This window comes from Mytilus edulis, chromosome 1 (genome assembly GCF_963676685.1).
Source record: "Mytilus edulis chromosome 1, xbMytEdul2.2, whole genome shotgun sequence".
In the NCBI taxonomy this organism is placed as follows: Eukaryota; Metazoa; Mollusca; class Bivalvia; order Mytilida; family Mytilidae; genus Mytilus; species Mytilus edulis.
Genome location: NC_092344.1, coordinates 3,561,414 through 3,576,944, shown reverse-complemented (window position 1 = coordinate 3,576,944; position 15,531 = coordinate 3,561,414). Strand labels below are relative to the sequence as shown.

Below are 15,531 nucleotides of genomic sequence, written 5' to 3'. Positions count from 1 at the left end.
TGGAACAAGCTTGATTCCCAAGCATGTCAGTAACAAAACAATAAAACCTTTTTCTTTGTGTCAGCATGGGTGTTTTGACTAATCATTAACCTATATGACTGTAGACAGTTCAAGCATGGAAGTTTTCTTGGAGAGTTTGGTGGAGGGAGACATTATTATAGCTGTTGTAAATGATGATGGACAGAGAAAGTAAGTAAGAGTTCACCCAACGGAGATCTTATGTCATGGTCCATTGACAATTGCACACTTTTACATAGTATGCATGCTAAAGGTTGCACTTTGTAAATACAGCGTTTTCTCAAACCACGCCTCTTTTGGGAAGATATATAACATTTTATAGAAATTAATTTTGGTTACATACTGGTTACCAGTTATGATCTCTATGTGTAATCTCATAGAGACAAAACTTGGGAATGTTACCAGTAAATATACATATGCATATTGGTCATATTGAAATCTTTGGTAATCCTAAAGTCAAGATAAGGGTAGTTAAGAAATTTAGTGTTAGTTTCAACTCTTAGAAGTTCAGACATATAAACATTGAAAATATGGCGCGCAGCCCTATATTTTGATCCTTTGAAAAAATTGTAGTGCATATGAACTTTCCAATCTATGATGTAATTTTCAAAATTTCTTCATAGTAAAAATGGTACAGTTTTGGTCGTAACAAGAGCTTTTATGGAAAATTGCATTGCGGATATTTACAGAAATGCAACCTATAGCTTTTGATTGGAATTATCTTTACACCAATATTAACAAAGAAAATAAATGGTACAAAATAAAATTTACGCTTGCTCCCAAGTGCTTTGCTTGATATGAAGCTGGAATATTTTTAAGCAAAGACCGCAGTTTTCCTTCATTGTACTGTACTGCCAAACTTACTTGCATTAAGATAGTCAGACAGTGTATTATTTACCTTGTATGTGGTTTACATTAAAATACCTACCAAAATCATATCAAAACAAAACCAAAATATGGGTAAAAAATATTGAAAATCCAAAGGATGGTTATATATAGTGAGAGATTAAAACCGCAGTCAAAGAGCAACTATATTTAATAATAATTATGTTATAGGTTGAATACTCATGCCAGAGACGTATATAACCAGCTTGGTAGTAGCATGATACAGAACCTCAGATTCCGTGATGTTTGGTACTTTGTTGGTAAGAAAGGAATCAAAGGATTTACTACCACTGAACAGGTAAGCATGATTAGGCCCCATTGGGGTGTCACACATTTTCTATAATGACGTAAAAGAAGTTCTAGGTGAACCTTTGTGATGTCAGTAATTGAGGACAAATTGTACTGACAGAGTACCATGTCATCTGCATATTAAAGAATGAAAGCAAACATTTCTCTATAAATGGCCTTTTATAGCTGGCTCTGCGGTATGGGCTTTGCTCATTGTTGAAGGCCGTACAGTGACCTACAGTTGTTAATTTCTGTGTCATTTGGTCTCTTGTGGACAGTTGTCTTATTGGCAATCATACCACATCTTTTTTTTTATATTATGGTAGGTAAAACTCAACTCATCAGCCTGAATAAAACTCCTTTATTACCTTTATTGTGGTTCCCAATTCAGAAAAAAGGGACTGACTAAAGAAAAGGCATCAAGCAAAAGGCTGAATATAAAACATTTATAATTGCAGATAAGTTTTGCTGGATATGATGGTAGCTGGCCAGCAGCTATGAAGGAGTCTTTTTGTCTACCTTATAACTGTAAGTAATAGTACACAAAACACAAATTGTAATTAAATAAAAAGGTGGTTTTATTGTGGTTTTATCATGGTAAATTCAGACTGAAAAATAAACTTGATTATTCAAGGAGAAATATCACCACAGAGTACCCTCTCCAGTTTTTTCAGACCAATACTGTGTCATTGCTTTAATTTTTGACAAGTTAAAAAACTGGATTCTATGACTTATGGGAAAACAAATTAACCAAGAAAGCATCCATTTAAAAGAGATTGTTTTGCATTAGTTTAAGGGGGTAGACCTTGGTTCAGGGAGATAACTCTTTAAATCAGTTAAGCGTTTGTAAAAGGTATTTTAAGCATTTACCTGAAACAGATTGAAAATAATCTATGTAACCTAGAAGCTAAGAATATGTTTTTGAAAATGGTTGACATAAATGTACTGATGATTTTAAGAGTTATTTCCCTTAACCTAGGTCTACCACCTTAATTAGGAACAAATTTTCTTAATTATGAAATGAAGTTACCTCAAAGACATTAATATTGTAATAATTTTGTATGAGGGTATGGCCAATGATTTTTTTCTAAATGATTACTGCTGTTAGTTATATATAAAGAATTGATATTTTAGCCATACAATTTATTTTGTTAAAACTATCTCTGTACACAGTACTGTAAGTTGAATACTACCATTCTGGGTTGTCATTCTCAGTTTGAACTGTTACATTACTAATTGATATTGATTACAGTTAAAGGTACAGATGTTCCCCCAACACCTAAATCTAAGAGAAATGAAGCCAGGAGAGAATTCTGTAAAAAGTATGATGGCTATGAACATTTATGTGATCGTAAGTATATGCAGTGCTTTCTATGGATTTGAAATAATGCACAATATATTCCTAAGAAATCGTGTATCTTTTTTTATATATACAGCAGACTTTTGTGTCCTTGTATTATTCATGTACCATGAAAATTAGTATCCTTTAAATGTAAATGAATAAATCTTTTGTTATAAGCCTACCTGAGGATGGTTACAGGACAAATTTTATGGGCGATGTGTGTGCACCTTTTCTTAATCTGTTTAAGTACTTTCAGTTTGCAAATACTTTAAATTAAGAATTTGGATTAACAGTATACTTATTATGACAACACAAGTATTTTTACAGACAGAATTTATGCAAATTTTGATGAAATTTTGATGAAAATTATTATTTGAAATACCTGTCAGTATGATTCATAAAAAAAGAGGGAGAGTTTCATCCACTTGAATTTTCTCTCTCTCTCATTTGTCTGCTCTTTTGATTAAGAAGAGGGAGCAGGTAGCACCATGCTCTGTGTAAAGAATTAGCTAATATCCACACTATTAAGTTACAGCAGTCCATAGGCATAGTAATTTCTTTATGCATCTGACACACATTATTATTATAGCTGCAGCAGTAGATGAAACCTTAAAAGGGGTGGAGTTAGTAGACAGAAGCCATACTAATGATGTCATATATAAAGTACCTATAGTTATTATACCAGGTAAGAATTAAACTTGATACAGCTGCAGCTTTCTTTATTGCCAAAACATTATTATTTAAGTTATAAGGAATATCTATTTAAAACTGCTAAATGATTCCAAATGTTTTTTTCAGTCCAACATTTATTTCAATTAAATTAGTATCATTATGTATTGGCTCAATTTGATAGTTAACTGACCTTTGAAAAAGTTTGTTGTATATCATTTGAATGAGGTTTGAAATTTTAAGATGACTGAGTATATATATATATATATGTTATTAGCAGTTATTTTTATACCATTTCCATCGTAAACTTTCTAGGATTAGTGCCACTGTTTAATAGTATGTATAATATAATAAATAACATAGATATTTGCTGATTTTTAGCATCTAACCCAGAAATCTCCCTCCAAAACAGGAAAATAAAGTAGGGAATTATACCTGTGTTCTTAAGAGCACTACTAGAAAACAATAATTTAAATGATTAAACAAAATGTAAAGTTGCCTTCTTGGAAATCATTAAATAAGACAGCAAAAATAGTGAAACTTTAAAGATTTAAATTAAAAAAAAAAACAGATAAAGCTTGACAAGTTATTATATTAAGGGAGGGAGATTTGAATCCACAGTGAAATTTCTTCCCTTTCTTTCAGAAGAGTTAGATGGTTTGGTCATGTTTTTTGTTAGGGAGTAGCTTCCCTTACCATGGTATAAGGACACTAGCTTCTCTGCACATTTTGTTGCTTTAAAACATTAGTATCCCATACACATATTGGTGGTATTTCCTATTTATGTGTAGATGGGTGAAAACAAATATTCCCCATACCTCAGGGGGCACTTCAATACCCCATCCTTTTCATATAATTTAAATTTCTAAATTGTATACCTTTTAATATATTGCGTAGGTAAAAATGTTACTTTTCCAATAATGTTTCCTTTGGTGTGTAATGTAACAGTGGAATACCAAAGTGCTAAAAGAGAGAAAATTGGTTGATAAAACACAGCCGGGAACACCAAGAAAGATGAAAGACAAAGTTATGGGAACTTTATTGACCTTATCATATATTTCTGATAGTTTTTATGATCTATTCACATATTTTTAAGCTTCATAAGGTGACCTATTCCAGTGGCACGTCCTATCACCTTGTATATAGGAAGTGGACCCCCTGAGCCCCATATATAGATTATTTGTGTAAAAATGCACAAATAGTACCAATACATAGTCCACAAATTCAGATTGTTGATAAGCACTGATTGTTAGAGTTTGTTTTCATGCACCAACATAAACCCTAGGCATGAAAACTATAGTGTTTATTATCAAATCATTGGTAAATACACAAGCTTCACACACGCTTACATTTATATATGTAGAAAAGTAATCATGTATTATTATACAACTGGAGTACATATAACATTTATTTATTATATACCTTTTACGAATTGAACTAATTTAAGTTATACTTTTTGAAATAATGATATATTTCTCATTTGTTTTTAAATTAAATATTATGCTGAGGTGTTATACTTATACTTTGAAGTAGGCTTAGTTTAAAGGTGAAGGGTCATGTAGTCTGCATTAATTTGTGTAAAAATATTATGGTAAATATCTAAAGTACCAGTCCATTTATGAATCATGTAATTGGTTGGAAAGTTCACATAGAAATAGATTGATATCAGATTGAGAATATACTCCTACCAGATGAGGTATGCACTTTTATCTTGTGCTAAGGGAAAACAACTCCATTATTATCCTATAAAATGTATTGTAAAATACATGCAGTTATCTGTCCTTGTAAGGCTGTAGATGGAAAATATAACGTTTTCCTTTTATCAACACCAATATTACAGCTGATTGACAAAAAAATTGATTTGTCTTTCACAAGGTGTATTGCAAAATATTTATGTTTTGCATGACTCATGTATGGACTACTACTTAAATATACGTACCAGTATATACATACATACATAAAGACATTTTTTGTTGTTGTAATATTGTTATTACATTTATTTAAAGATGAAGTCTTAAAGACAGTATTGGTAAATTAAACACCTTGACTAAAATTAATTTGGCTCGATTAATTTTTCATAAAATTTTGACAAAATATTTACTTCAACTCTTTGACAAAAACATATATATTTTCAAAATACTTGAGCAAAACACTTTATTGTAAAAAAAATCATTGGATATATAGCAGTTTGACAAACACTAATTTTGATCATTGAGAAGCTTAATATTTTCTTAACAATAGAATGTGTTTAAAACATTCAGCTGTTTTTTACAGAGTTATCTCCCTGTAGTGTTATGTATCTAGAGTCTGGAAAATATAATAGAGTATAAACTGGGACTAAAATATTATTGACACTACACTTAAAAAGTGGTTTGTTGTAAGGAAGACAAAAAGAAACAGATAATACTGTTGTTGCATGCAGTGTCATCAATAAATGTTCATTTGATATCAAGTTGTATTTCTTGTTAAATATGTTTTAATTATTTACATCTAGGTGTTAACCACAATGCAATAGTAAGAACCATGGAAACCACACTGATGCAACCTGGGATAAAACCTAATATGGTTCTGGTATGTAAAGATCATTTTAAGATGTGCCAAAAATGCATTTTTGTTTATAATGAAAATAAAACAAGGTGATATGATATGGTTGTCAATGATACATTTATCTTACAGAGTCTAAAAGAAGTGGATGTTATTAACTACGGGTCATCATTTGACCTTCAGCAATGAGGATAACTCAATAAACCCATACAGTATAGTCGGTTATAAAAGGCCCAAACATAATAGAATGTGACACAGTTCAAATGGCCATTAAATGTGGTTACCAATTTCTGTTATTATATGTGTACTAATTCATAGAACTTTGTATCAGATTTTTTAAACAAATAATTTATTTATACACTTGCTTAATAATCATTTACAGCATGTTACCGATTAAATATTTTCAATTTTCTATCATGTTTTATTTAGGTTGCCTATGATGAAAATTTTCCAGAATATGGTGAACTTTCAACATTGTTTGGTTTCCACAATATAAGTGTGAAAGCTAGTACTACCTATGAAGGTAAGTCTTTCATTATAAAATCTAAGCATCATAGTTTTTGTCTTGTCTAGATCTGTGACAGAAGGATTTTTGGCCTTTTGGGAGTTACTTTGGGGTTAAGTTTTTAGCTTAGACAATATTTTATTATGAATTTGAATTCATCTTGTACAATATAAATTCACATTCTTGATTCATTTTTAGATATCAATAACTTTGTCCAGCTTTCATTGAATTTAAAAACTTAGATGGATGTCTACCTAATAGATATCTCTATTAACGAACAACACATTTTCTAGATAGTCAGGCTTCGTAATAGCACATAATGTGGTGGGGTTTAACCAGTTTTACATGTTCAAGCAACTTCCCTGTTGCCACCTAGACCATATGATTTAAAAGAAAAAACAAACATGCACAGTGCAGGAGTATATTTTCTTAAAAATTTGAAGTTTTTTGCGGTCGTATATTGGTATCACGTCGTCATCGACAGTGTCGTCCAAAGACAGATGGTTTCCGGATAATAACTTTAGTATTAGTAAACAGAAATCAATAAAATTTTAACACAATGTTTATAACCACAAAAGGGAGCTTGGGATTAATTTTGGGGGTTATGGTTAAGGTTTAGGAACTAGGGGCCCAAAGGGTCCCAAATCAAGCATTTATCTAGTGTCAAGACAATAGGTTGTGTATCAGTATTTCAATTGTTCTGAAATTGTACCATAATGTTTAATACCATAAGTAGAAGGTTGAGATATATTTTAATGGTTATGGGGCAAACAGTCTAGCAAAAAAGGGCCAAAAACAAGCATTTTTGCAGTTTCAAGTCAATAAATTGGAGTTATCTTTCTTTGTCCAGAATGGTTGTTGAATCACCTAAAACCAATGTTTTATATAATCTTCTTTGAAAATTGGAGTTATCTTTGTCCAGAATAGAAGTTCAATCAACTTAAATCAATGCTATATACAATATACAATGCAATATTCACTTTACTACCAACTGATAAATTAAAGCAATCTTTACCATTCAGTGATTACAAGCACTTTGATTACCATTCTAGGATTATATTACAAGTGGAAAAGTTGAAGAATTTTTTAGTTTCTGTTCTCTTAACTTGAAGTTTGTCTCAACTAAATTTAATGAAATGTGTATATAATGCTTATTACCTCTAAACTCAGTTTAAGTTCAATTTTTGGCAGCTTCACTTTTACAGTTCTTGAGTTATGTCCCTTTATAACGTAATATGCTAGCGGGGGCATCATCTGTGTCCTTTTGGACACATTCCCCATTTATTTTTTGGGAAGTTACTACATGTATTAATTAATATTAATTTTAACCATGACTGTATGACATTGTATATTTTAATATTTTATGATGTATTTAAATGAGTAGTTATTTTTGCAAACTCCATTAGAAATTTGAATTGAGATGATTTTTGGAATAAGGGAAAGGGGGAAGTGATAAAAAATATGGGGTGGGGTCAATTTTTTTTCCTCATTTCAGATTTCAGAGTTTAAAAAGAAAATTTATTCAATATTTTTTCTTTGAGAGGATTAATATTCAACAGCATAGTAAATTGCTCAAAAGCAAAAACAAATTTTTAAGTTCATTAGACCACATTCATTCTGTGTCAGAAACCTATGCTGTGTCAACTATTCAATCACAATCCAAATTCATAGCTGTATCCATCTTGAATGTTGTGTCCATACTTGCCCCAATCATTCAGGGTTCGACCTCTGCAGTCCTATAAAGCTGTGCCCTGTGGAGCATCTGGTTATGAGTTATTTGGTGTTTCTTTCAGATGTTTTAAACAAAGCAATAGAAGCAGGCTGGGATTACTTTGATTCAAAGGTAGGAATGAAGTATTCAGAACAGAATATGACAATTTTTACACACAGATACATACTCAGAGTGTGTGTAAATCATAAAGATAAGGTCAGGTAACAGTAAATGGGCTAGGTAACAGATTTTTCTCAAATTTTGTAGACAACTTCTGCTTGATTAAACTATAAATCAAAATCGAAAAAATAATGCATTTAGGTATCATTTTCATTATCTGAAATATTACTGATTGAAAATTTTCAAAATAGGTTAACATTTGTATAGAATGCACATAAAATTGGCAAAAAAACTTATAATCATCAAATCTCCAATTTCTACTACATAAATTTTTCTTTCATAGAATTATTTGCCATGTCATTAATTATAAGTCACATTTTCCCCAGAAGTCAAAGATTCAAAATAATGATAATTTTCTGAATTTATAGTAATACAAAAGTATTTGACATAACATGTGCTGTGTTAAGATAAATCAAATGTAACTGATTGATTCTGGACATTGGATAGATACTAGAGGTATATGGGAGGGTTAAGATCTCACAAAACATGTTTAAACCCTGCCACATTTTACACCTGTGGCCTTAAATAATGTTGTATGCTTTTTTAATATTGTTTCATTTATATGTTTCAGAGTTTAGTTTGACATCCATTTTCACTGTACCAGTTCATATATTGTTAAGGGGCCAGCTAAAGCCTGCCTACAGGTGCGAGATTTTCTTGCTATGTTAAAACCCCCTTGGGTTGTTTTCTGCTCTTTGGTGGTGTTGTCTCTTTCACACATTCCCCCAATTTTATCTGATTTCAGGACCACATTATTATAATTGAAGAAGAACTGATCTTAGCTCCAGATTTCTTGTCGTTCATGCAGCAGTGCCTTAGTGTATTAGACAGTGATCCTAGTATACTAGCCGTCTCTGGATGGAATTACAATGGTACTGTATAGTTGAAAGTTGGTGTTCTGTTTTATTTAATTTCTCTTTCATAGAGATTTCTCAAACATCTTTGATATATAATACATTTTAGAATATGCTTCAATTATTTAATGCAAAAGATAAGCAGATTTAATGTAAGATGTCTAATTTCTGAAATTTGGTCGAAATTATTTCAAGTTTGTTGAATATTTTATTGTGAGTATTTCAATTTCTTAATATCATTTAAACTTCCACTTTTACTTTTTTCTCTGTAATTAAGCTTTAATATTTTTGTTACTAGGTTATGATGTAACATCTGGGGATAGAGAGGTAGTTTACAGAGTGGAAGAATTTCCAGGATTAGCTTTCATGTTACGTAGAAATGTTGTAGAGAAATATATGTTAGGGAAACTCTCCAAATGTTGTCATAAAAGGTAATTATTATAAAGATTCTTGTTTTAAAAAGTGATTTGGTTTATGCTTTAAGTATGAATATATTTTTTTTACAGAAATTTCCTTCTATACATAGATTATTAACATGAAAATGTAAAGGTTAACACATCGTCTTTAATTAGCCCTAAAAAACTATTGCATATCAGATATAATATTTCCACTTTACTGAGTATAGCTTTCGAAACTAATAACAATATTTTTTTTCCACTACTGAAAATAGCAAAGGTTAAAATTATTTAATCCTTTTTGAATTTGATCTATGTATTAAGTATGTCATGTATGTAGATCATTAACCAAGGATTATGTTATAAAAGTGTTTTTTTTCTCACAAGTTTAAGCATGTAATTCCAGCTGACATTCATTTTTTTATCCATTCAAGGATAGGGCGTACAAAGGGTGTTTTTGTATATTATATTACATATCATATAAATGTTCAAAAGTGAGATGTAAGAAAATCAGGGAAATGTTTTAAATTCTGTTCATTTAGAATCCATGACTGAAAAAGAGTCATAAATGGCTATGAGTAATAAGTGTATTATACTCCAGATCCAAAAAAGGAGGAGGATATATTTGTTAATCTCTGTTCATCATTACAACCCTTAAACATGTTCTCAGCATCTATGTTCATCATTACAACCCTTAAACATGTTCTCAGCATCTACAAGTTGTAGCTGTAATAAGCTTCATTTTGCTATACCACACTGCATGATACATTTCTGATCCTTTAATGTTCTTTGTTCTGTTGACTGAAACAAGTAAAATATTTTAGGATATCATGCTACTACCAGTATATGGAATTTTTCATGATATTTTTATATTCAACAACAATGTCCGAGCAGTGGTATAGTTGTAGAACAATAACTCAAAGTACATTTTCTTCAAAGGGCCAAGTGAGCTTTTCTCATCACTTTGCATCCGGCGTCCGTCGTCGTCCGTCGTCTTAACTTTTACAGAAATCTTCTCCTCTGAAACTACTGGGCCAAATTTAATGAAACTTGGCCACAATCATCATTGGGGTATCTAGTTTAAAAATTGTGTCCGGTGACCCGGTTAACCAACCAAGATGACCCATGGCTAAAAATAGAACATAGGGGTAAAATGCAGTTTTTGGTTTATAACTCAAAAACCAAAGCATTTAGAGCAAATCTGACAGGGTTAAATTGTTTATCAGGTCAAGATCTATCTGCCCTGAAATTTTCAGATGAATTGGACAACCTGTTGTTAGGTTGCTGCCCCTGAATTGGTAATTTTTATGGAAATTTTGCTGTTTTTGGTTATTATCATGAATATTATTATAGATAATGATAAATTGTAAACAGTAAAAATGTTCAGCAAAGTAAGATTTACAAATAAGTCAACATGACCATTGTTCAAAAACATTATTAAAAAAAAAAATAATGTTTTTGGTTATTATCATGAATATTATTATAGATAATGATAAATTGTAAACAGTAAAAATGTTCAGCAAAGTAAGATTTACAAATAAGTCAACATGACCGAAATGGTCATGTAACCCCTTTAGGAGTTATGGCCCTTTATAGTCAATTTTTAACCATTTTCCGTAAATCTTAGTTATCTTTTACAAAAATCTTCTCCTCTGAAACTACTGGGCCAAATTTAAACAAACATGGCCAAAATCATTATTAGGGTATCTAGTTTAAAAATTGTGTCTGGTGACCCGGCTAACCAACCAAGATGGCCGCCATGGCTAAAAATAGAACAGAGGGGTAAAGTGCAGTTTGTAGCTTATAACTCAAAAACCAAAGCATTTAGAGCAAATCTGACAGAGGTAAAATTGTTTATCAGGTCAAGATCTATCTGCCCTGAAATTTTCAGATGAATCGGACAACCTGTTGTTGGGTTGCCACCCCTGAATTGGTAATTTTAAGGAAATTTTGCTGTTTTTGGTTATTATCTTGAATATTATTATAGATGTAGATAAACTGTAAACAGCAATAATTTTCAGCAAAGTAAGATTTACAAATAAGTCAACATTTGGAAATGGTCAATTGACCCCCTTAGGAGTTATTGTCCTTTATAGTCAATTTTTAACAATTTTCATAAAATTTGTAAATTATAACTAACTTTTTCCACTGAAACTACTGGGCCAAGTTCATTATAGATTTTGGCTTATAACTCTGAAACCGAAGCATTTAGAACAAATCTGACATGGGTTAAATTGTTATTAAGTCAAAATGTATCTGCCTTGAAATTTTCAGACAAATCGGACAACTGATTGTTGGGTTGCTGCCCCTGAATTGGTAATTTTTAAGGAAATTTTGCTGTTTTTGGTTATTATCTTGAATATTATTATAGAGATAAACTGTAAACAGCAATAATGTTCACATGGTTCAGAAAAGTAAGATCTATAAATTAGTCAACATGACCAAAATGGTCAGTTGACCCCTTAAGGAGTTATTACACTTAACAGTCAATTTTTAACAATTTTTTAAAATTTTATCAAAATATTTTCCTCTGTAACTAATGGGCCAAGTTCATTATTGATAGAGATAATTGTAAGGAGCAAGAATGTTCAGTAAAGTAAGTTCTACAAACACATCACCATCACCAAAACACAATTTTATCATTAATCCATCTGTGTCTTTTGTTTAATATGCACATAGACCAAGGTGAGCGACACAGGCTCTTAAGAGCCTCTAGTTTTCTATGCGCCTTCAAATTTTGTGTTGATTTTTGATTTGTGACACTACCATAATGTTTATGTCCACATATGTTATTGAAATTGCAGTTTTTAATATTTTTGAGACAGGTCCATTTGTGTTGTTTCAACACATCTAGATCTTTTTGATGACAAGTACAACCTATAATATCTATGATCTAGTAATTCTTTTCTTGCAATTTGAGTTATGTATTTATCATGCTGCGAATCAGTTTATTTTCTTGGGTATCAATATTTGTGGATTTGGGAAAAATGTGCTTTGCAAATAATTGAATTCATTGTTTTGCAAAAGTCTGCATACAAACCTTTTAAAAAAAAATTCACATCACTGAATATTCAATTTCTTGTTCACCTGTACTGATGAAACTCATGAAAATTTGTAGATCAGGAATATTAACTAATCCATAGTAATTTAGATAAGATAAATCCAATGCAAAAAAAGGAATGAAAAACTTGCAAGCAATTATCATGTGTATAAATTGAATACCTTTCAGAGTTTGGGATCATTGGATTCTAACTGATGAAGCCGGGAATGAGATAACTGGAGACGTTATAGTACCTGATGTATCTAGAGTGTTTCATCAACCGTATCAAAGTGCCAAAGACGAAGACAAACACCTCGTAGAACTGTTCCAGAAACCTAGACTGACTAATGTGTAAGTTAATATAAACTTTTAACTTAATTTTCAATAGGTAAACTACTTAAGAAAAGATTTCTCTAGAGAAAGAACCACAGAATGGTTAAGAAAATAACAGAATTAAATGGAGTATTAATTTTAAAATCTTCCTCTAAAGTATACTTATTACAAAACTGATGGGAAATTCATTAAATTTTTTACCTAAAAAAATTACTTTGACAATAACTTATGTGTAAAATATTAAATTTTTATTTAATTTTCTGTGCTTTATAAGTATTTATTTGATAATCAGACAATATGTGTTACTTATATATTCCCATAAGTATTTAGATAAATTTTATTTTGACTGATGATAAAGTATGACGTCTCTCTTTCCTGCTGAGGCTTACCTAAGTCACTTATAGTTTTGTGATTATTGTGCACAAACTTCAACACAAAAGACAATTAATTTTTCAGTATAAAGCATATTACAACCACTGAATTATGTGGAATATTTTTTGTCTCCCCTTTGATCATGATAAGTATTGTTAGAAGGAAGACAGGATGTTTTGTTAATTTTCTTGTCTTCGTTATTTAAACTTAATGAACAGATGAGTTAAAGGTGTCTTTAAGAATCGTCCCTGGAATGTTAGGTCTATGTACAGTTTCACCAGCGTTTACTCGTCACAATTGCATGTAGTTATGAATCCATGATCTTTGCAGCAGTGACATTGGAGAAGACATTACTAAGTTAAAAAACTTGTGTCTAATCCATTTGTCCTTTATAGCTCTTTTCTCTAGTTTAAAAATGTGTCCGGTGACCCGGCCAACCAACCAAGATGGCCGCCATGGCTAAAAATAGAACATAGGGGTAAAATTTAGATTTTGGTTTATATCTCTGAAACCAAAGCATTTAGAGCAAATCTGACAGGGTAAAATTGTTTTTCAGGTCAAGATCTATCTGCCCTGAAATTGTCAGATGAATCAGACAACCTGTTTTTGAGTTGCTGCCCCTGAATTGGTAATTTTAATGAAATTTTGCCATTCTTTGGTTATTATCTTAAATATTGTTATAGATAGAGATAAACTGTTAACAGCGATAATGTTCAGCATAGTAAGGTCCACAAAAAAGTCAGCATGACCCAATTATTGCCCTTTATAGTCAATTTTTCATAAATTTTTGTAATCTTTATACTAAAATCTTTCCTCTGAAACTACTGAGACAAATTTAACAGTTGATGATATGCACAAAAACCAAGGTGAGCGACACAGGCTCAAGAGCCTCTAGTTGAACAATAAAATATGTTTAAACTAGCAGTGACATTAGTGACATGTTGAGTTCTAAATAGATATAAATATGAAGAGGTTCTTTTTGATAAGCTATATAGGCTATAGGGTATAATATACAGTTACATCAGCATCCGACACTGTCAGTAACATACAGAATATTAAGCTCAGTCTCAATAGTTCTACCTCAGCATCCAACACTGTCAGTAACAAACAGAATATTAGGCTCAGTCTCCATAGTTCTACCTCAGCATTCAACACTGTCAGTAACATACAGAATATTAGGCTCATTCTCCATAGTTCTACCTCAGCATTCAATACTGTCAGTAACATACAGAATATTAGGCTCATTCTCCATAGTTCTACCTCAGCATTCAATACTGTCAGTAACATACAGAATATTAGGCTCAGGCTCCATAGTTCTACCTCAGCATCCAACACTGTCAGTTACATACAGAATATTAGGCTCAGTCTCCATAGTTCTACCTCAGCATCCAACACTGTCAGTAACATACAGAATATTAGGCTCAGGCTCCATAGTTCTACCTCAGCATTCAACACTGTCAGTAACATACAGAATATTAGGCTCATTCTCCATAGTTCTACCTCAGCATCCAACACTGTCAGCTACATACAGAATATTAGGCTCAGTCTCCATAGTTCTACCTCAGCATCCAATACTGTCAGTAACATACAGAATATTAGGCTCATTCTCCATAGTTCTACCTCAGCATTCAATACTGTCAGTAACATACAGAATATTAGGCTCAGTCTCCATAGTTCTACCTCAGCATCCAACACTGTCAGTTACATACAGAATATTAGGCTCATTCTCCATAGTTCTACCTCAGCATCCAACACTGTCAGTAACATACAGAATATTAGGCTCAGGCTCCATAGTTCTACCTCAGCATTCAACACTGTCAGTAACATACAGAATATTAGGTTCATTCTCCATAGTTCTACCTCAGCATCCAACACTGTCAGCTACATACAAAATATTAGGCTCAGTCTCCACAGTTCTACCTCAGCATCCAACACTGTCAGTAACATACAGAATATTAGGCTCAGTCTCCATAGTTCTACCTCAGCATACAATACTGTCAGCTACATACAGAATATTAGGCTCAGTCTCCATAGTTCTACCTCAGCATCCAATACTGTCAGTAACATATAGAATATTAGGATCAGTCTCCATAGTTCTACCTCAGCATCCAACACTGTCAGTAACATACAGAATATTAGGCTCAGTCTCCATAGTTCTACCTCAGCATCCAACACTGTCAGTTACATACAGAATATTAGGCTCAGTCTCTATAGTTCTACCTCAGCATCCAACACTGTCAGTAACATACAGAATATTAGGTTCAGTCTCCATAGTTCTACCTCAGCATTCAACACTGTCAGTAACATACAGAATATAAGGCTCATTCTCCATAGTTCTACCTCAGCATTCAATACTGTCAGTTACATACAGAATATTAGGCTCAGTCTCCATTGT

At 31.8% G+C, this 15,531-nt stretch overlaps 1 protein-coding gene across 2 annotated transcripts in view; it reads left to right on the top strand.

The window, feature by feature from the left end:
* The window catches only part of LOC139522011 (protein O-linked-mannose beta-1,2-N-acetylglucosaminyltransferase 1-like), a 58,998-nt gene that overhangs the window by 17,016 nt on the left and 26,451 nt on the right, over positions 1-15,531 (top strand). The window contains exons 13-24 of one of the 2 annotated variants that reach the window (XM_071315801.1): positions 105-189; positions 1,075-1,201; positions 1,650-1,719; positions 2,444-2,542; positions 3,123-3,218; positions 3,518-3,538; positions 5,697-5,773; positions 6,176-6,269; positions 8,045-8,094; positions 8,888-9,014; positions 9,295-9,427; positions 12,621-12,782. In XM_071315801.1, coding sequence (XP_071171902.1) covers positions 105-189; positions 1,075-1,201; positions 1,650-1,719; positions 2,444-2,542; positions 3,123-3,218; positions 3,518-3,538; positions 5,697-5,773; positions 6,176-6,269; positions 8,045-8,094; positions 8,888-9,014; positions 9,295-9,427; positions 12,621-12,782 — 1,141 coding nt within the window. The remainder of the gene's footprint in view (positions 1-104; positions 190-1,074; positions 1,202-1,649; positions 1,720-2,443; positions 2,543-3,122; positions 3,219-3,517; positions 3,539-5,696; positions 5,774-6,175; positions 6,270-8,044; positions 8,095-8,887; positions 9,015-9,294; positions 9,428-12,620; positions 12,783-15,531) is intronic. The other variant, XM_071315802.1, reaches the window with a different exon arrangement.